This window comes from Neovison vison, chromosome 3 (assembly GCF_020171115.1).
Source record: "Neovison vison isolate M4711 chromosome 3, ASM_NN_V1, whole genome shotgun sequence".
Lineage (NCBI taxonomy): Eukaryota > Metazoa > Chordata > Mammalia > Carnivora > Mustelidae > Neogale > Neogale vison.
The window spans coordinates 219,484,483-219,504,657 of record NC_058093.1 but is presented as its reverse complement, the minus strand read 5'-3'; the positions used below and the strand labels follow the sequence as shown (position 1 = coordinate 219,504,657).

The window sequence follows — 20,175 nt, the reverse complement described above, 5'->3', positions numbered from 1 at the left end:
ACTGACATACTGAAAGCCCTAGTTTAGGAAGATGAGCCCAGGGCCCACTTACAGAATGGGTCCAAGGAAGGAAGTCCAGGAGGAAAGGATGGGTGCAGATTTCTAAATCCAGCGGATCAGGGTCTGAGCTGTGATGACAGCAGTGAGATAAGACAGGAAGGGTTAAATCCGAGATACCTTTAGGAAGAAGACAGAACTTGATGACAAGTAGAATATATAAGGGATGAAACAGCGAGAAGAGTCAAAGACAACTCTGTGGTTCCTTGCCTGGGATATTCGTGGTGTCCCCGAAAAACAAAAGTTCAAGTCAATAAACTGAGAGCTCTTCTTCCCAGAGACCCAGCTGTATCATTCCTCCTGAACTTGGACTGACCTTCTGTCGAGTAAGGTGTTTCAGTTCTCTGTTGCTGTATAACAAGCCGCCCCAAACCCCTGTGGCCTAAGGCAACAACGGCTTACCATTTCTCCTACTCCTGTGGGTTGGCTGAGGTTCAGCTCGGCGGTTCTTCTGCTGCTCTCATCAAGGCTCAGTCAGGTGGCTGCATTCCCCTGGGGGCTCTGCTGGGGCTAGGACATCCAACACGGCTTCAGGCCTCTACTTGGGTAACTGCTCTTTCTAACAGGCTACTCAGGCTACTCACATAGTGGCTGGCTGGCTTCCAAGAGAGAGGAAGCAAAAGCTGCCAGTCCTCTGAAGGCATGAACTCAGAAGTCCACCATGTTCTGTTGATCAAAGCAAGTCACAAGGCCAGCCCAGATTTAAGGGCAAAGGAAATTGATGCCAACTCTTTTTTTTTTTTTTTAAAGATTTTATTTATTTATTTGAGAGAGAGACAGTGAGAAAGAGCATGAGCAAGGAGAAGGTCAGAGAGTGAAGCAGACTCCCCATGGAGCTGGGAGCCTGATGTGGGACTCGATCCTGGGACTCCAGGATCACGCCCTGAGCCGAAGGCAGTCGTCCAACCAACTGCGCCACCCAGGCATCCCAAATTGATGCCAACTCTTAAAGTGGTGGTGGCCCACATGTATGGGGAGGGGCAAGATTATTAGAGCATCCTTTGGAGACTAACACATTAAGTCACCAGAAATTAAGTTTCAGAGAAGGAACTCCCACCAAAAGAAAACTACCACTGTGATACATCAGGGCCGTATGGGGGTCAGGATCCTTAGGATCTCTTACTACCTTCCCCTAAAGGTAAAATTTCACAGGGAAGAGAAGTCTGTGTTCACTTTTTTATATGGACGAGCTCATAGGGGATTCAGACACGAGTAGTGCTGCTCGTAGAATCAGTGCAACTGACAAAGGAAAGCTGATGTTTAGAAATAAAGTTAAAGAAGTACGATGGGCCCATATTGGGATAGGACTTGGACCAAGATGGCAGCTGCCAATCCGGAATGGAAGTTGTAAGTGGCTAGGACGGAGGGCAACGTGCTTGTGGTCACAGCTCGTGGCTGAGAGAATATATGAGTCGACACTTAACCCATTGGTTCTCTGAAGGACATATTTGAAATGATTGGTCCTCTGGTAGGACACCAGCGGCATCATCTCAGGTGAGCTCCATTCTTGCTCCCATGGAGGGAAGAAATCAGCTACCGAGACACCAGCTTGAGGTTCCAGGGGCAGAAGATGGGTCTCCACACAAGGTTAAACGACTTAAAACAAGCAGAGTCACTGCATTTCATTTCTTCATGTCTGAAGAAGCAGATTTTACTTACAAGACAAAGTAAAAGGAGGGACGCCTGGGTGGCTCAGTTGGTTGAGCCGCTGCCTTCAGCTCAGGTCATGATCCCAGGGTCCTGGGATCGAGTCCCGCATCGGACTCCTTGCTCGGCAGGGAGCCTGCTTCTCTCGCTGCCTACACACAAGAGAGCTGTGTGTACTCTCTCTCTGTCTCTGGCAAATAAATAAAATCTTAAAAAAAAAAAAAAAGACAAAGTAAAAGGAGTCCTATAGAGCCAGGGAAGTTTTCCAAAATGCAAGATAAGAACTTTGCTTCTCGTTTCTTAAACAGATATCCCAGATCTGGTCAGAGCACTGGAACAGAAAACATAGTAACAGTCAGGACTTCTTAAATAAATTGCCATCTGAAGATTTGTGTTCAAATTGAGCTTTTGCCATAATGGGCATGCTTTCTATCTTTGTCAGGAGTTGTCTGATTGCCAGGAATGGAATTCACTCAAATTAACTTGAATGAAAAGAATTTATTGGACAGGCATTAGGACTATATTGCAGAACATCCTGTTCCTGTGTCCCGAGAACCTGGGAAGAAAGTACCTACTCTTGCCATCTCTCTCTGGGGCCACATGGTCTCCCACCTCTGCCTCTGTCTCAGGATGGCATCCATTCTTCTTCCTCTTTTTGGAGCAGAAGAATAAGCTCACTTATCAATTCGGGTGGCCCAAATATGGCTGGTTGCCTTAACCCCCACTTAACAAGACCCCTGTAAGTCCAGCACTCACAATTCATTAACTGAAGTCCCAGTTCCAGCTTTCTGGGAGAGAGAATCTCATGGGCCTCACAGAAGTCAGTCAGAGGATGGAATCCTTTGGCCTGTTCCCAACCAGCAGTTGATGCTCTAAGAAGATGGTGGCCCTTAGAAAAGGGTTGTTGGCCATGGGGGCTCCCATGGAGGTGTACACAGCACCTTCACAGTGAACCACAGTTTTGTCCAAATGTAAAGGTGGCTAGTCAGCTGCCTGGATGCTTCCTAGCTGTTCCTTATGATGCAAAAGAACAGTAGTTCCCAGATTAATCTGAATAGAGGACCATCTCCCCTCAGCCACCTCTGAAAATTTTATCTCTGGCAAGACCTCTGAACATCTGAAGAGAATGTTGCTGATTACTGTCACTCGTCTTAAAGCATCAACTATGATAAGCAAGGGGTCTGCTTGTATTTTAAGAGGATTTTTAAAGAATTGAAAGTGATGAAGCCTCTTTGGTAAGAGGAAAAATGCATGACCAAGCCACAGGACTTTAAAGTGGTCTTGAAAGTAAAAAGGAATTTGAGAACAAATATCCTTTTTCAAATTGACTCTTCCTCCCCACTTCTGGGAAGAGCAAAGGGTGGGACACGGTCTGGAAATGCACTCAGTTGGCCAGTAACGCTTTTGAAGACTGCATGACGTGTCTTCTCCGGCGAGACTTCGAGCCACACTTTCCAGCGCGAGTCAGAGGGCAGTGGCACCCCTCAGAGGCTGGCCACTGTCTGAGGGGTTGGCCTCGTGGCACACCGAGTGTGGAGGGGCTGATGTGTTTGAGAAGTCAGTCTTTAATCTGACTTCCATTCAGTTCACCAGACCGGCCCTGTGAGCAAAAGGAACAAAACCACAGAGTGAGTCTCTACCACTCCAGAGCTTGCTTGTACCCTCTGGTTCCATCTTCTCTGCCCCCATGGAAGGCCCACAACGTCACCAGTCCATGATTTCTTCTCTGTCACATAGAATAACCCCGTCCATACCACCTTCCTCAGAGGGCTTTGATTTCCACGTGAGATGCTTATGGGAAAGTGTACTGTGTGCTCACCAGCTGTAAGAGATCGATGTTTTCATATCTGGAATGAAACCCAGTTTGTTGAGGTGGCTGCCTTTGATTTTGCCTTTTAACTCAATGCTATTTTAGTTTTCTGTTACTGAGCAAGTGGTTTCTGTTTGTGTGGTGAACGATGAAAGCCCTATTTATATATACACTTGGCCCTTCAACAATGCAGGGGTTAGGGGCACTGACCCCCTGCCCAGTCAGACATCCGCACATAACTGTTGACTCTCCAAGAACTTAACTACTAAGAGGCTGGTGTCGACCAGAAGCCTTACTGATCACATGAGCAGTCAGTTAACTCAGATTTTGTACATTATGCGTATTATATACTATATTCTTACAATAGAGTAAGCTGGAAAAAAGACAGTGTTATTACGAAAATCGTAAGGAAGAGGAAATACATACACAGTCCTATCCTGTAAAAAATCCACGCATAAATAGACACATGCGTTTCAAACCCGTGTTGTTCAAGGATCAACTGTAATGACAATGAACACTGTTTATTCGGCACATGTTATCCTTCCAGGCCTCGTGGTCTTTACTTTATTTACATTATCTCATTTCAATTCCCCAAAGAACGCTTTGGGGCCCTGTCGCTCCTCGTTCCACTATTGATGAAGCCGGGGCCAGAACTCACGCTGTGGTCTGTCGGACTCAGGAGCACACGTTCGGGGCTGCTGTAGGGCACTCGCTGCTCCTGAGCCAATGGCAGTAGTGCCAGCACCCGTCTGCGGAGCACCGTGTCCTGGGATGGGAGCGTGCAAAACAACTCCTGAGCTGTGGCGTGATGGCCGGAAAGTGGGGAGCCTAGATCTCCCCCTTTAGAAACTGTTTCTGTTTTTCACACAACTCTAATAAGCGTGGCAGTGTTGTTGTAAGCCCAAGCAGCAGCAAATAAAGATGAGGGTACACACACAGACAGGAGCACAAAGTAGAGAGGTTCCCTGAGACTCCTTCCAGTTCCGATGTTCTGAACGGTCAGCAGCCTCGGCGGTAACCAACGGCACAGACTTGACTATTGAAGCCAGACACGAGCACGTAAAAAAAGCACACCAGCCTGGGTAAAGGACATTTGACAACCTCAAGCCACCAAGAGAAACGTAAAGTAGGTTAGACTGAGGGGTGTCTGGGTGGCTCAGTCAGTTAAGTGGTAGCCTTCAGCTCAGGTCATGATCCCTGGTCCTGGGATTGAGTCCCATATCAGGCTGCGGGCTCAGCGGGGAGTCTGTTTCTCCCTCCCTCTCTCCCAAATAAATAAATAAATAAAATCTTTTTTAAAAATTAAAAAATAAAATAGGTTAAACTGAGTTAAGTTTAAAAAAAAATAGCTAATATGTTTTAGAAAGGTTCTGTCCTAAATGATGAGGATAAAACTTTAAGTTTTCAAGTTAACCTTTCTGGAAAACTCAGTTATCCTGAGTGGTGATTTGAAGAGTCAGAGAGGACAGTATGCAGGCAGGATTCAGACCCTACGCTCATTAGCTTTAAGTGGGTGTTGTCACGCAGGTCAGCTCTGCCTTTTACTTCCGCCCTGGCTCTGTTCCTTCACTGCTGCTGAAGAATTACCTTTACCCACTCACTCTGTGATTCCAGCAGGTGGTGTAGAACAGGCCCGGGCATCTGGGATTCAGTTTTAGCACCGGCTCTGTGATTGGGACCGTACCAGGCCCTGGGAATTCAACAGTGTGTGGAAGATACAGTCTTATCCTTAAGTCATACATGGTTTGTTGGGGAGAGAGACACATGAGCAGGTGTTTAGGATTGAGGCTGCTACAGGCCCACAACAGGGACATATGACCTTATTTGGGGGGGCGGGTGCTTCCCCAGGGGAAATAGTGCGCTACAATGTTAAGCAGAGAGAGTATTCCAAGCAAAGGAAAGAGTATGCGCAGAAGTCGGGAGAGCAATGTGTCATGGGGAAACTCGCAAATACACTATCACTTAATTGGCTTTCATCTAGAACATGAGCTGAGCTATAGAGAGAGAGGTCATGCTGAAGGGGGAGGGGAAGTGGAGCGAGCAGCACAGATCAGGCAGGGCCTTGTGTACCATGTGAGAGAGCTGGGACTTACTTCATCCTGAGGGACTTGGAAGGTTGCAAGCAGGACTCTTGCCTACCCCTCCAGCTCCTACTACTTTCCCCTCTCTCTGTCGTTGGTTATCCTCACTTCTTTTTGTTCCTGCAGAGGCCAACCTCATTTCAGCCTTAGGCCTTTGCCTTTCCTTCTGCCTGGAACAGTAAAGATTATTCTGGTTGCAGTGTACTAACTAGATTAATGTGGCGTGCACCTGGAAATAGGGAGATGGACTAGCAGGCCAGGGCAGTAGTCTCAGTGGGAAGGGACATGGCAGTGTGGAGACAGAGACACGGACAAACATCTTCAGTATTTGGGAGGTAGACTCGATGGGGTCTGGCAAGCAACTGACTCAGGCCAGACAGGCACGATACCTCAGGCCATTGATATCAGATGGATGGCGCTGCAGCGTCGGAGAGGCTGACTTCCAGAGATCTACCCCACTACCCCACTGGAACATGAGCTGCCTGGATTTGCTCACCAAATTGTGAATAATGCTTATAAGTTCCAGCTGCATTAGTACAACCCATAACCTTGTTGATATCTAATCTTAACATTTATGATTATGTGCCTTGAGCATTCTGTAAACTAATCCACAATAACATGCTTACTTCTAATCATAATAGGATAAATGAGACAAAAATCAGAGTAAATGACCAGGGTGATGATGATCGAGTAGTTCTCATTAAGAACCATTGAATGCATGGTTCGAGTTTCCGTGCGTAAGGTCCCTTTAACAAACTCGGCTTGTGGGATGTGCCCCTGACTAGAGATACTTAACTCACTGCATTTGTTTAAACTCTAAAACCCAGCCATTCCCAAGCCAGGCTCCCACTGAACACCAGCCTCCTACTGCCTAGAGTTTTTCTGTTTACATTCGCCACTATAGAGATCTGGTTTGTTTCCAAAAGATGCATTTTAACATTTGTGTGGTGAGCCACATTTGTTATATTTGAACCATGTGTGACGCAAGGGAGAAGGGTAACCACTTGGCTGGAGGGGGAAGGGTGACTCTTTGGGTTAGCAGTGGTACTTCCTGCTGATTTAACAGGAACTGGTTAGATGTTAGATGGTGGCAGCAAGTACACACAGAGACTCACATATATTTTTACCTGCCAACAGGCTAATGTGGATGTAAAGTTTGTTAAATTGGACCATGCTGTTTTCTAGTCTTCTTTTTTAAAAATTTATTTTTAAGTAATCACTATACCCAGTGTGGGGCTCGAACTCCCAACCCTGAGATCAAGAGTCACACATTCAACTGACCGAGCCAGCCAGGCACCCCTGTTTGGTTTTGTTTTGTTTTGTTTAAGATTTTATTCACTTACTTGAGAGAGAGAGAGAGAGAGACCACAAGCTGGGGGAGAGGCAGATGGAGAGAGAGAAGCAGACTCCCCACTGAGCAGGGAGCCTAAAGCCAGGCTGAATCCCAGAATCCTGGGATCACGACCCAAGCTGAAGGCAGACGCTTAACCCACCTGAGCCACCTGGTGCCCCTCTGTTTTCTAGTCTTTTTTTTTTTAATTAATTAATTAATTAATTAATTTGATAGGCAGAGATCTCAAGTAGGCAGAGAGAGAGAGAGGAGGGAGCAGGCTCCCCGCTGAGCAGAGAGCCCGATGCGGGGCTCGATCCCAGGTCCCTGAGATCATGACCTGAGCCGAAGGCAGAGGCTTTAACCCACTGAGCCACCAGGCGCCCCTGTTTTCTAGTCTTAAACACAAAGGAGAAATGCTTTCTGGGGGTCTGTATGGCTTACTCAGAATTGAATAACGTATAATTCTTAGCTGACCTAGAAGTGCTTCTAGGAAAAGCCTCATTCATGTTTTATTAATAATATCTTCAGTTACATAAACTGTGAGGAGCCAAGCAGATAAAGTAGGGGAAAGGGCTTCATCTGATAGTGAAGTGATTCATAAATTAATAACAAAGATGGAAAACTAAGGTCCAGAGAGGTTGATTTGTCCATGGCCTACAATCAGCTCGTTCCTTCATTCAACATGTATGTAGTATGTAATATGTAGATGTAGTAATTCTCCATTACTATACCACAAATGACCCTAGAACTTGGTTACTTAAAATGACACTTACCATCTTATTACATCTACATCTCCGTCTCCCTTCGCCCCTCCCACCACTCACACACTCTCTCCCCCTCTCTTTCCCTAAAATAAATAAATAAGTCTTAAAAACAATAACAACTAGTGGGGGGGATGCACAGGCATGGGATGAAAGGCTTCCTAGGGCTTTTCCTGCCCTCCAGCAACTCTGAAACATAATTTACATATTGCAGCTTCTCTATTTTGAGGAAATTGTTCCTAGTTCTCTTTAATGCTCAATTCTATTAATACCGAACAAATTAGTTAAAGGTGGACCTTGGGCCACACATACTCTTCAGAAGAAAACAGAAATATGGCATTGGCCAGAGGACTTCCATTTTTAAAGCTTGTTGCTTTTTATTGATGTGTACCTTAAGAGTAGAAATATTAGCTGAGATGAAAGTACCTGGCACAAATCACTGTTTCGTCTTGGTGTTTCACAGCCAGATGTTGTGAAATTCTTTTGTTTTTCTTTTTCCTCCAGTGCCTGGAAACCTTGGCTGCTACAAGGATCATGGAAACCCACCTCCTCTAACCGGCGCCAGTAAAACGTCTAACAAACTTACCATACAAACCTGCATCAGTTTTTGTCGGAGTCAGAGGTTCAAGGTAATGATCCTATGGCTCTATCTATATCTATAGAAAAGCATGAAGATGTAAATGCAATCTGCCGAGATAACTTAAAAATATATATCCTTTTTTTAAATCTGTCAAACCATGGAACTGTTTTTCTGCCAAGGAGGAACTGGAAGAAGAGCAGGGCTTGGCATTCAGGAGTGTGAGGCAGTATTCTTGTCTAAAGATGGGTGAGAAAAGAGGAAAATCCCCCAATATCTGTATCCCTATTTGACCTCTGACAGAATTATGTATTTCCTTGTGCCTTTGAACGTTATGAGCAGGGACATCTCTGGCTTCCCAGGGGATCTGGGAGTAGGCCAAGGCAGTGGTTATTTCCTTACTACATTAGGGGCCCTAGCCTGGACAAAATACTTTCTTTTCTTGCTTTCCTTTCCTCTATTTGCAATTTACTCCTTGATTATTAAGGTTCAATAATCCTATTGTTTGCTCTATCCTTCCTTCCCTCCTTCCTTTTTCCTTCCTTTCTTTTGTCCTTCCTTAATAATTCAGTGAAAAAGCCATTAATCAGGCCCAAGCAAGGAGAATAGTCTGCAAGGTCAGGGGCTTTGTGAGGCCAGTGGCCCAACCCAATGGACTGATTGGTTGCTTGCAGAGCATATAAGTAAATATACTGAGGATAATGGGAGCCAGATTTCTCACTGTTGGAGAAGTGAAGCCTATAGTATCAGGCAGGGATTGAAGTTATTAGTATAGTATATGGTTTTGATATATAGAGAGACAGATACGGAAATACATATAAACATGTTTGTAGGTCCGTGTGTGTGTTTGTATATACATATATATTTCTTATCTCTGTCCACTGAGAGGACCTGGGAACAGTGACACAGTGGTTCCACAGAGCACACTTAGTGCTCAGATCTTGGTTTCTAGGTATTGTTCTTTTTTTACTTTTTTTTTTTTTAAGATTGTATTTGTTTATTTGACAGAGAGAGACAGTGAGAGAGAGAGCACAAGCAAGGGAAGGGGCAGAGGGAGAGGGAGAAGCAGGCTCCCTGCTCAGCGAGGGAGGGAACCTGACACTGGACTCGATCCCAGGACCCTAGGATCATGGCCTGAGCTGAAGGCAGATGCCTAACTGACTGAGCCCCCCAGGCACCCCTAGATATTGTTCTTCATTATATAAGAATTAGGGCTCCGTCCTAAGAAAGTGCAAGAAGAGCCTGAAGCATGTTGTACAAGAAAGTAAGGAATGGTGAGGGCTGCCAAAAGGACACAGGAACCAACTGGAAGGGTCACCACTATCCAACTCTAAAATAATTTGAGCTTTAAAACAAAAAATGGTAGCAATAGGGGCACGTGGGTGGCTCAGATGGTTAAGTGTCCCCCTTTGGCTCAGGTCATGGTCCCAGGGTCCTGAGATGGAGCTCAAAAGGGAGCCTTCTTCTCCCTTCCCCTCTACCCCTCCCCACTGCTCATATACGCACCTGCGTAGGATTCCATCTATCTCCTTCTGTCCCTCTCCCCCTCTAAAATAAATAAAATAAATCTTTAAAAAGAAAGAGCAGCTATCAAAAAATCTAAAGCTAATGTCATATTTATTCAATAGTGGAAAGTTCAGTTCTTTCTGCTTAAAATTAAGCACAAACAATGATGCCCAATCTCACCTCTTCTATTCAGCACTGTACTTGAGATCCTTGCTAATGAAATAAAGCAAGAAAAAGAAAGCCATGTAGGTTGGAAAGGAGGAAATTTTTTTCTTAATTTATGGACAACATGGTCAGGTATGTAGACAGTTCTACATAAAAGCTATTAAAAATGATAAGTAAATTTATCAGGGTTGCATGTTATAAGGTCATATACAAAATCAGTTGCATTTCTACATAATAGCAGTGAACAATTGGAAAATAAAATTTTTAAATTCCATTTACAGCAGCATAAATAATCTCAGAATTAACAAAGGATATTAAAGACCTATATCCAAATAATGTATAACATTGCAAGAGAAAATTAAGATCTAAATAAGTAGAAATACAGACATTGTGGGGTGCCTGGGTGACTCAGTCAGTTAAGTGTCCAACTCTTGATTTCGGTTCAGGTCATGATCTCGGGGTCGTCTGGCTCCTCACTCTGCAGGGAGTCTTCTGGAGATTTTCTCTCTCTCTCTCTCTCTCTGTCCCTCCCCACCACTCACTCTCTCTTTCGCTCTCAAATAAATAAATCCTTTTTTAAAATGCAGACATTGTTCGTGGATTGGAAGACTTCATATTGTTAAAATGTCAGCTTTTCCCAGATTGATGTATGGATTCAATGCAATCCCAATCAAAAAATGATAGTTTTTTTTTTAATTGTTAAGTGGATCCTTAAATGTTACATGGAAAAGCAGAAAACCTAGAATAACCAAAATAATTCTGAAAAAGATCAACTCTGGAAGACTCATCCTGCTTGATCTCAAGACTTTCCGTAAAGCTATAGTAATCAAGAGAGTGGTATTGGCATAAGAATAATTGCATATATTAGGGTTAGCAAACAGTGGTATGTGGGCCAAAACTTACTACCCATCAACCCAGTAAATAAATTTTCAACTTTTGTGTGTCAGGGAAACTACGAAGAAAATGAAAAAATAACTCACAGAATAGGAGAAAATATTTATGAATCCTATATCTGAATAAGGATTTAATGTCCAGAATCTATAAAGATCTCTTACAACTTGACAATAAAAGGACAACTGAAGTAAAAAATAGGCAAATGGGTTGAATAGACATTTCTCTATAGAAGACACACAAATGGCCAATAAACATGGAAATATGCTCATATTATTAGTCTTGAGGGAAACGCAAATCAAAACCATAATGAGAAACCACAACAATAAATAACCCATGGCTATAGGTAAAAAAGAAATTTTTTTTTAAAGACAATCATTTCAGTTTGTTTGCCGAACCAAACAGGTTTATATCAATGACAACATATTTAATTACTATCAAATAGCAGCTTTAATACCAGTCAAGTCATAGATTGAAAATAAAAACAAACTTATAAGTTGGAAATTAATCTTTGGGAGTTTTGAAACCTTTCTGGAAAAACTATGTGGCTTTTGTACTTTCAAAAAAACCCAAGCAATAGCCTTGGTCGAAAAACACTGATTAATGTAGAAAATGAATCAACCCACTGATAAGACACTAAAATGAAAGGTGTACCAAAAAAAAAAAAAAAAAAAAAGATAAAATAAGCATCGGTGAAGATGTGGAGAAATTGGAATCCTCATCCTTTGCTGGTGGAAATGTAAAATAGTGCTATGGACCAGCTAAGACAGCTGCCATGGAAAACAGTTTGGCACTTTCTCAAAAAGTTAAACGTAACCTTGTAAGCCAGCAATTCCACTCTTGCGTATATACCTAAGAGAGTTGAAAATGTATGTTCACACAAAAATGTATGCGCGTGTGTTCATAGCAGCATTATTCAGAATAGTCCCAAACTGTAAATAACTTAGTGTCCATTAACTGATGAAAAAATAAATACATTGTGCTATAGACACGCTTTTTTTTTTTAAGATTTTATTTATTTATTTGACACAGAGAGAGAGTGCGAGCACAAGCAGGGGTTGCTGGTGAGGGAGAAGCAGACTCCCGCTGAGCAGGGAGCCTGATGTAGGGCTGGATCCCAGGACCCCAGGATCATGACCTGGGCTGAAGCCACCCAGGTCCCCCCACATCCATAGTTTTGAACACAACTCAGCAACAGGAAGAAGATACAGTAAAACGTACTGATAAACACAACAACATGGATGAATGACCAAAACATTATGCTAATTGGAAGAAATCAAACACAAAAGACTACATGCACAACTCAAAATGGATCTTGGGTCTAACTAGAATGTAAAACTATAAAACTTTTAGAGGACAAGAGGGGAGAAAATTTTCGTGACCAAGGTTTACCTGGGTTTACATAGAAAGTACTTAGGTGTAAGTAATATCAAAAGCATGATCCATAAAAGAAATAGTAAATGAACTTCATCAAAATTTAAAACTTTTGCTCTCTGAAAGACATTTTTTTAAAGAATGAAAAGACAGGCCATAGCCTAGAAGAGGATATTTGCAATCGCATATGCAGCAAAGGACTTATTTGCAGATTGCATACAAAAACTAAAAACTCAGTAGTTAAAAAAAAATTTTTTTTTTATTTGAAAAATGGGGCACCTGGGTGGCTCAGTTGGTTAAGTGACTGCCTTCGGCTCAAGTCATGATCCCAGAGTCCCCAATCAAGTCCACATCAGGCTTCCAGCTCTGCAGGGAGTCTGCTTCTCCCCTCTCACGCTCTCTCTCACTCTCTCTCTAATAAACAAATAAACTCTTTTTTAAAAATACCTCAAAATTTAAAAAGTGGGCAAATGACTTGATACTTCACCAAGGAGGTTATACAGATGACAAATAAGCACATGAGGAGACATTCGGTATCATTAACCACTAGGGTAATGCAAATGAAACCCATCATGAGATACCACTACATACCTCTTAGAATGGCTAAAATAAAATATACTGACAATAATGTGTGTTGACAAGGATATGGAACACCTGGGACTCATACATTGTTTTGAATATAAAATGGTACAGTCACTGGAAAACAGTTTGGTGGTTTCTTATAACCATAAACTTACCTTATAACCCAGCATCCCCATTCCCAGTTATTTACTCTGGAGAAATGAAAGCTTATGCACACACAAAGCTATACACCGATGTTTATAACAACTCTAACCATAATCATAAATAACTAGAAACAACCCAATGGATTAACAAACAGTGGTATATCTGTGCAATGGACTTACTACTCAGCCATAAAAATGAGTGAACTATTGATCTATGCACCACTTTGGATAAATCTCAAAGACATTGCACTAAGTGGAAAGCCAGTCTCAAAAGCTTACATGCTATATCATTCCATTTAAATGATGCCTTCATCCATTCTGCCTGCAGTAACAAACTTACCATAGATCGGGTCGATAAACCTTTATTTCTCACAGTTCTGGAGGCGAGAAGCGTAAGATTAAGGTTGTTGGCAGATTGGGTGTTTAATGAGAGCATGTCTCCTAGTTCATAGATGGCCATCGTGCTGTGTCCTCACGCGAGAGAAGGACCCAGGGAGCTCTCTAGGGTCTCCTCTATAAGAGCACTAAACCCACTCATGAGGACTCTGTTCTAGTGCCCTAATTCACCAGAGACTCCATGTCCACATGCCCTCACACTAGGAGTTAAGATTTCAACATACGACTTTTGAGGGAACATAAACATTCAGTCTTAGCATGTGATATTTTTGAAAAAACAAAACCGTAGTCACAGCAAAGCGATAGGTAGTTGCGCAGGTTTATTTATGGAGGGGGAACTATAAAGCAGGTTCAGGATAGGAAGGTTATTGGGGCCATGTGCCTGAGCTACAGGCTGATCGTAGGGGTGGTTGTCAACATGGGTTGAAGTTCATAGAACTATATGCCATATAAATAGTTCTACCGTATGGTAATAAATAAAATGAAAAATTTTAACGGGGCCTGTAATGAGTTTGTGGTGGGGACTAGCCATAAAGCACCTACCGCCTGGAACTCCGTAAACGTTCAATAAAACGTGGAGCCGATGTTATTAATGTTTCAAGTTAGTGGGTTTCCCCCTAGTGCCTGCCTTCAAACTCACTTAAACACAGAGAGGTGCAGGCAGTAAAAGGTATGCTTGCCCGAAGGGGAAACATGGTTACTGATAGTGTGTAACGAGCATCCAGGGAGGGGAGCAAGGCAGAGACCCCAGGAAGAGGGACCCAGCTGGAGGCTGACCCTGCCAAGCTCCTTCAGGGCAGCTGACACCCCAGACTGACACTTACCCAGTGCTGTTTCTCTGCTATGACAGTTTGCCGGGATGGAGTCGGGCTATGCTTGCTTCTGTGGAAATAATCCTGATTACTGGAAGTACGGGGAGGCAGCCAGCACCGAGTGCAACAGCGTCTGCTTCGGGGATCACACCCAGCCCTGTGGCGGCGACGGCAGGATCATCCTCTTTGACAGTGAGTATGCCCTGTGCCCGTTGCTGCCCAAGACCCAGGAACGCTTGTGCCAGAGAAACAACCGGACCAGCCTTCCTCTCTTCCATTCATTCATTCATGTAGCAATACTTATCAAGCACCTCCTGCAGGCCAGGCCCTGACCAGACCCTGGGGATGCAACACTGACCTAGTAGACTCGGCCCCTGTCCTCCAGAAGGAAGGATAGACATTTAGTTGTGCCATGTGCTCTGAAGAGATGAGGCCTGTCACGGGATAAGACGACCTCTGCAACTTAACAGACACTGGTATAGCTCTTCAGTATTAGCCTTAAGGTCCTCTTGTTTTTTTTATTTTTTTTTATTTTTTTTTATTATTTATTTGAGAGAGAGAGACAGTGAGAGAGAGCACGAGCGAGGAGAAGGTCAGAGAGCGAGGCAGACTCCCCTATGGAGCTGGGAGCCTGATGTGGGACTCGATCCCGGGACTCCAGGATCACGCCCTGAGCTGAAGGCAGTCGTCCAACCAACTGCGCCACCCAGGCGTCCCAAGGTCCTCTTGTTTTAATTGACTTCCAATCCCTTTAATGTTTTCCTCGCATTTAGTTTTGCAGCTGAGAAGAGAGCATATGCTTCCAGCCTCCTCTCTGACCCACCATATCTGTGAGATGCTGGCTAGGGGCCGGGTGCACTGCAGATGGGGTATGGATCTGGGGCCTCGATCTCTCCTGTTCTTATCACTGGCCTATCTGATCCCTCCTCATAACCACCACCCCCTGCATCCCACTCAGTGATGGTAAGACTTTGGGAGAGCCATAGTACCAGTATAGCACCAGATTTTGGTAGAAAGAGTAGAAAGTAAATTGTCACAAGTGAGACAGACAAAAGGAAAGACTTGAGGTTACTAAAATATACTACAGAGCCCATAGGTCTTTGTTAGTCATTGGGACACAGTAGATGTACTCTTGACATCTCAACCTGACCAAGTGGCCCAGTTTCATGCAGAAATATCATATGCTCTGTTAGTTTCCTAGGGCTGTCATAACAAATGATCACAAGCCAGGAGCATTAAAGCAACAGAAATGTATTCTGTCATATTTTGGGAGGCTAGAAGTTCAAAATCGAGGTGTTGTCAGTGCTCCACTGAAGCATCCATTCATGCTCCTTCTGAAGGCCCCAGGGAAGAAGACTTTGCTTCGTTCGAGCCTCTGGCCATTGCTGTCAGTCCTTGGCATTCCTTGGCTTGGAGTTGCATCACTGCAATCTCTGCCTCCTCCTTCACATGATCATTGTCCCTCTGTCCATCAGTGCCCCTGTGTCTCTCTGTATCTTCTTGTAAGGACTCTAGTCATTAGATTTAGGGCCTACTCTTATCTAGTGTGGCCTCATTTAACTTGTTCACATCTATAAAGACACTATTTCTAAATAAGGTCACATTCACAACTACCAGGTATGGAACACGTCTCCTTTGGAGGACACACTTCAGCTACTACATACGGTGGCTGTAAAGCCTAAGCCTTTCACAGGTTATGGCTTAGATGTCGTCAGAAATGTGTTGTTTAGGCAGAGGACAGGGGAAGGATTGGCATGTAGAACTCATGTGGTCAACTGTTGGTCTTTTAGGTGAGTGTGCCTGCTGGAGACTGCCAGTGGCTCCCTGTACATTCTGTTATGGCAAGACAAATGCTCAGTTGAGTACCTCTGTTAAAGCTAAAGACTAAGACTTGCCTGATGCTTAAGAAAGGTTGGCAGATAATACGCCCTGCACTTCTATTTAAGTTTTCGCTTCCAAAGTCTATTATTATAAGATCCTCTGCCTTGACACCCTAGCCCAGGAGAATATATTTGCAGAGCTTATAATTTGTCTGGTCTACTCCTAAGTGAAAAAAAGAAAGGAATAAAACATTGAGTGTGTATTAAGTGTATTAAGGCTTTATATAAATTATCAATCTATACAAATTAGCCCCTGTTGGCAGCCATCTGAGGAAGGCATTATTATCATCACTGTCATTGTACAGAAGAGAGTTCTAGGACATGAAGAGGATAGATATCTTGCCAGGGCTCACATGGCCAACAAGCCATGGGATTAGACAGTAAAGAAAAGGAAAGCAGGGTGTGTGGGTTCGCTACCTGTTTTTCTACTTTAAACAGAACATAGTGTTAATTTTTTTGACTGGAGAATAGATGTTGGTGAGCATATGGAGGAATTGGATCCCTCACACATTTGCTAGTGGAAATGTTAAATGGTACATCTGCTCTGGAAAATAGTCTGACAGTTTCTCAAACGTGAAGCAGAATTACCTTATGACCCGGCAATTCCACTCCTAGATACAGACCCAAGAGAGTTGAAAACATATGTTCCCACAGAAACTTGTACAGGAACCTTCACAGCAACACTGTTCGTAATAGCCCCCAAAGTGGCACCAACCCAAAAGTCCATCGATGGAAGAAAGGATCGGCAAAATGTGTTATATCTGTACAATGGAATATTATTCAGCCACAAAAAGGAACGAAATAATGATGCATGCTACAACAAGGTTGAACCTTGAAAACATGATGCTAAGTGACAGAAACCAGACACTCAGGCCACGTATTTTATGAGTCCATTTATAGGAAATGTCCAGAATAGGCAAATCCATACAGACAGAAAACAGATTAATGATCCTCAAGGGCTGAGGAGAAGGGAGGGATGGGAAATGATTGCTTAGTGGGTACAGGTTTTCTTGTTGGGGTGATAAACATAGGCCAGAACTGGATGTCCGTGGTTATACCTCATGGAGCCTATAACACATACCACTGAACTATACGTTTTTAAAATTGTTAAAATGGTGGATTTTATATGGTAAAAAAATAGAATACTTTTATATGGTAAGCACTCATTTAGCACATTTTTATGGAGTGTCTGCGGTGTGGCAGATAAAATGATGTTTTTTTTAGTGCAGTGCCTATACCAGAGGTATCAGATGGAAATAATTTGCTTTAAAGTCAGTCCCGTACCAAGCATCATCTTTGGTACTGGAAATACATCTAGAAGATAGCACTGGGCCTCACACCAAGGTGCAGTACGATGAATTAATTATAATCAAAATAACTGCTGTCCATTGAGTGCTTGCTGTGTGCTAGCCTGGAAGCTGGGTGCTTTTATTTATTTTATGTTATTTGATACTCGGAACAGCCCTGTTGATAAGAAAACTGTGTGTGGATCAAAAGAGAAAATAATTTATCCAGGTGAATAAGAGCCAAATTGAGAACTCGAACCCAGGTTTGCCACAATTTTTATTTCTCTGTTTTCGGTAGCCAGAATTCCTTTCATTAAGAATAATAGACAGGTCATGATAATGGGTCCCGTTTCATGCTCTAAAAGCATGTGAACAGGGTGGGCCCAGTGGCTCTGATTATCATGAAACTGGCTCCTTCTGCAGCCATCCAGAAGCTGCCTTCTCTGGCTCCCCTTCCTTTAGGAGGAACGAGGAGGTTGACATTCGGAGAAGCTCCAGCCTCTAGAGGCTCTGGTCGTGCTGACCGGCAGAGGCCCCTGACAGTAGCCCGCTCCAGTGACTCCCCCACCCCCCAGCCCTGCAAAGAAAGGTACAAACCTGCTCAGTCATTATTGCCACATTAAGTTATTTGTCATAGGCCGTGTGGCTGGTTTTCCAGCAAGCTCTCATGAGCTCCAGAAGGATGTGAAGTGGACCGTGTGTCAGTGTGGCACTGACAGAAGCTTCAGAGCATGTGCTGCCCCCAGAATTCAACGTACTGAATTAACAGAACCAAATAAATGATCAGAGAGGTTGGAATCAATAGTAGATTACAGAGACTGCCCAGCGGGCCTCTTGGGCCCCTTTCAGCTTCTAAGCACAGAAAGGAGAAATGAGATGTGGGATTGGTCCTTCCTCTGCAACCTTCCTCTGAGCCCGTACATGTTTTTAGGGTATTGTGCTATTTACTATCTGTGCATTCCCTCCCTTCATTATAATACCGTGAAGCAGGTACTGTTTCCTTATTTGCCTGAGGAGACAACAGAGGCTCATAAAAGTTCAGTAGCTTGCCCAAGGTCCCACAGATGGAAATTCTTCCCCCATGGAACTTATATTTTAGGGAAGAGAAGAGATTAATGGTTATATTTACACACACACACACACACACACACACACAACCCCCCCCCCTAGGGTCCAATAGGACCTGACTGCTAGGATTGCCTTAGTAATTGTACCTCATAGACTCCCGGATGCCATCAGTCATGTGATGCAACATCACTGTGCATATCACTGAGGAGAAAAATACTTCCAACTAAACAGTGACATGCACCGATGGACAGACACAGTCCAGTCTGAAAGATTAAAATGTTCCCCTTAGAACTGATGAAATATGATAATCTCTTCTGCTTTTCTGGGTGCCAGTCCAGTGGAATCTGATTCAAGGCTGGGACCCATTTGGTTCGAGTTTGTTTGCTGAGACATGCCAGTGTCGTTCACGTCTGGAAGCAGAGCACTCAGCTGCATCCGGGGGAGGCTAGCTGTTCCCGCTGATGCCTGAAGTCTGTTCCTGAAGAAACTGACGGAGCTAATATTGAGATGGGATGGAGGTGCTAAATCAAAGAAGGCAGGAGGACACTGGCTTTCTGCCACCAGAAGTTTCGCCCAGGGCTATTTAGGGCCCCCGGCTGCCCAGGTTGTATGTGGCAAGCTACTCTCCCCTTCAAAAATAAGATCTTGCATATATTCTTAAATTTCAGATTTCCTGTTGAATTATCACTGAATTTTAATAATCTATCATAGAGTCATGAGTTTGCTTTCAAAATTACCGAACTGAATCTCCTGTCTGCATGGCACACATCTGGAAATTGAAAGCTCTAAGGTGAAGGTCAGCCTTCACTGGTGAAATACCAGTTTAACCTGAACACTTGATTCCTTACAAATAATAATAATAGTATAGCTAATATTTACTGAGCTTACACTATGTGCCAGATCCTATCCTACACACTTTACGTAGATCAACTCCTTTTAGTTCTTGTAAAACCCCTAAGGAAGAAACTTACTATTTTCATTTTATGGATGAGGAACCGAGGTGTACAGAAGTTATCTTGTTCAAATTCACACTTAGGGTGTGGGAAAGTCAGGTTGATTATGTAGGGAATCTTTCTCTACAGCTTTTCTTTTTTAAAAAAATGTAGGTTTGGGGCACCTGCGTGGCTCAGTTGATTGGGCAGCTGCCTTCAGCTTGGGTCATGATTCCAGAGTCCTAGGATCGAGCCCTACATTGGGCTCCCTGCTCAGAGGAGAGCCTGCTTCTCTCTCCCTCTGCCTGCCGCTCTGCTTGCTTGTGCTCTTTCTCTCTCTCTCTCTCTCTCTCTCTCTGTCAAATAAAAAAATAAATAATCTTTTTAAAAAAATTAAAATGTAGGTTTTTCAAGGTCTAACTTAGATAAGGTAAAAATCATCCTTCTAGTTGAACACTTCGACAAGATTTGACGAATGCACACACACTCAAGATACAGAATGTTTTCATCTCCTCAGGAAGATCTCTTGTCCCCTCTGTGGTCAGTCCTCTCTCTGCCCCCAGCCCTGAGCAACCACTGATCCGTCTTCCATTGTATAGTTTTGTCTTTTGAAGAAACTCCTATAAATGGAATCATAGAGTACTTAACCATTTGGTTCTGGCTCTTTCACTTCAAGTAATGCTTTTGAGATTCACCCATGATTGTTTCTGCAGCTCCTTTTTAGTGCTAAGAAGCACGTCTTTCTACAAATATGTCACAATTTGTTCATCCATTTATCCGTTGATAGGCATTGATCTGTCTGTGGTCAGGATGCTCCGAAATTGCCCTTAGCCTGTACGCACAGGCCTGTGTGTGAACACGTGCTTTCATTTCT

The 20,175-nt window shown here is 43.5% G+C and overlaps 1 protein-coding gene across 2 annotated transcripts in view; it reads left to right on the top strand.

Annotated features, from left to right (window-relative positions):
- Positions 1 to 20,175, top strand: part of KREMEN1 (kringle containing transmembrane protein 1) — a 66,163-nt gene that overhangs the window by 33,692 nt on the left and 12,296 nt on the right. For both annotated transcript variants that reach the window (XM_044243996.1, XM_044243995.1), the window contains exons 4-5: positions 8,194 to 8,318; positions 14,174 to 14,327. In XM_044243996.1, the coding sequence (XP_044099931.1) occupies positions 8,194 to 8,318; positions 14,174 to 14,327 (279 nt within the window). The remainder of the gene's footprint in view (positions 1 to 8,193; positions 8,319 to 14,173; positions 14,328 to 20,175) is intronic.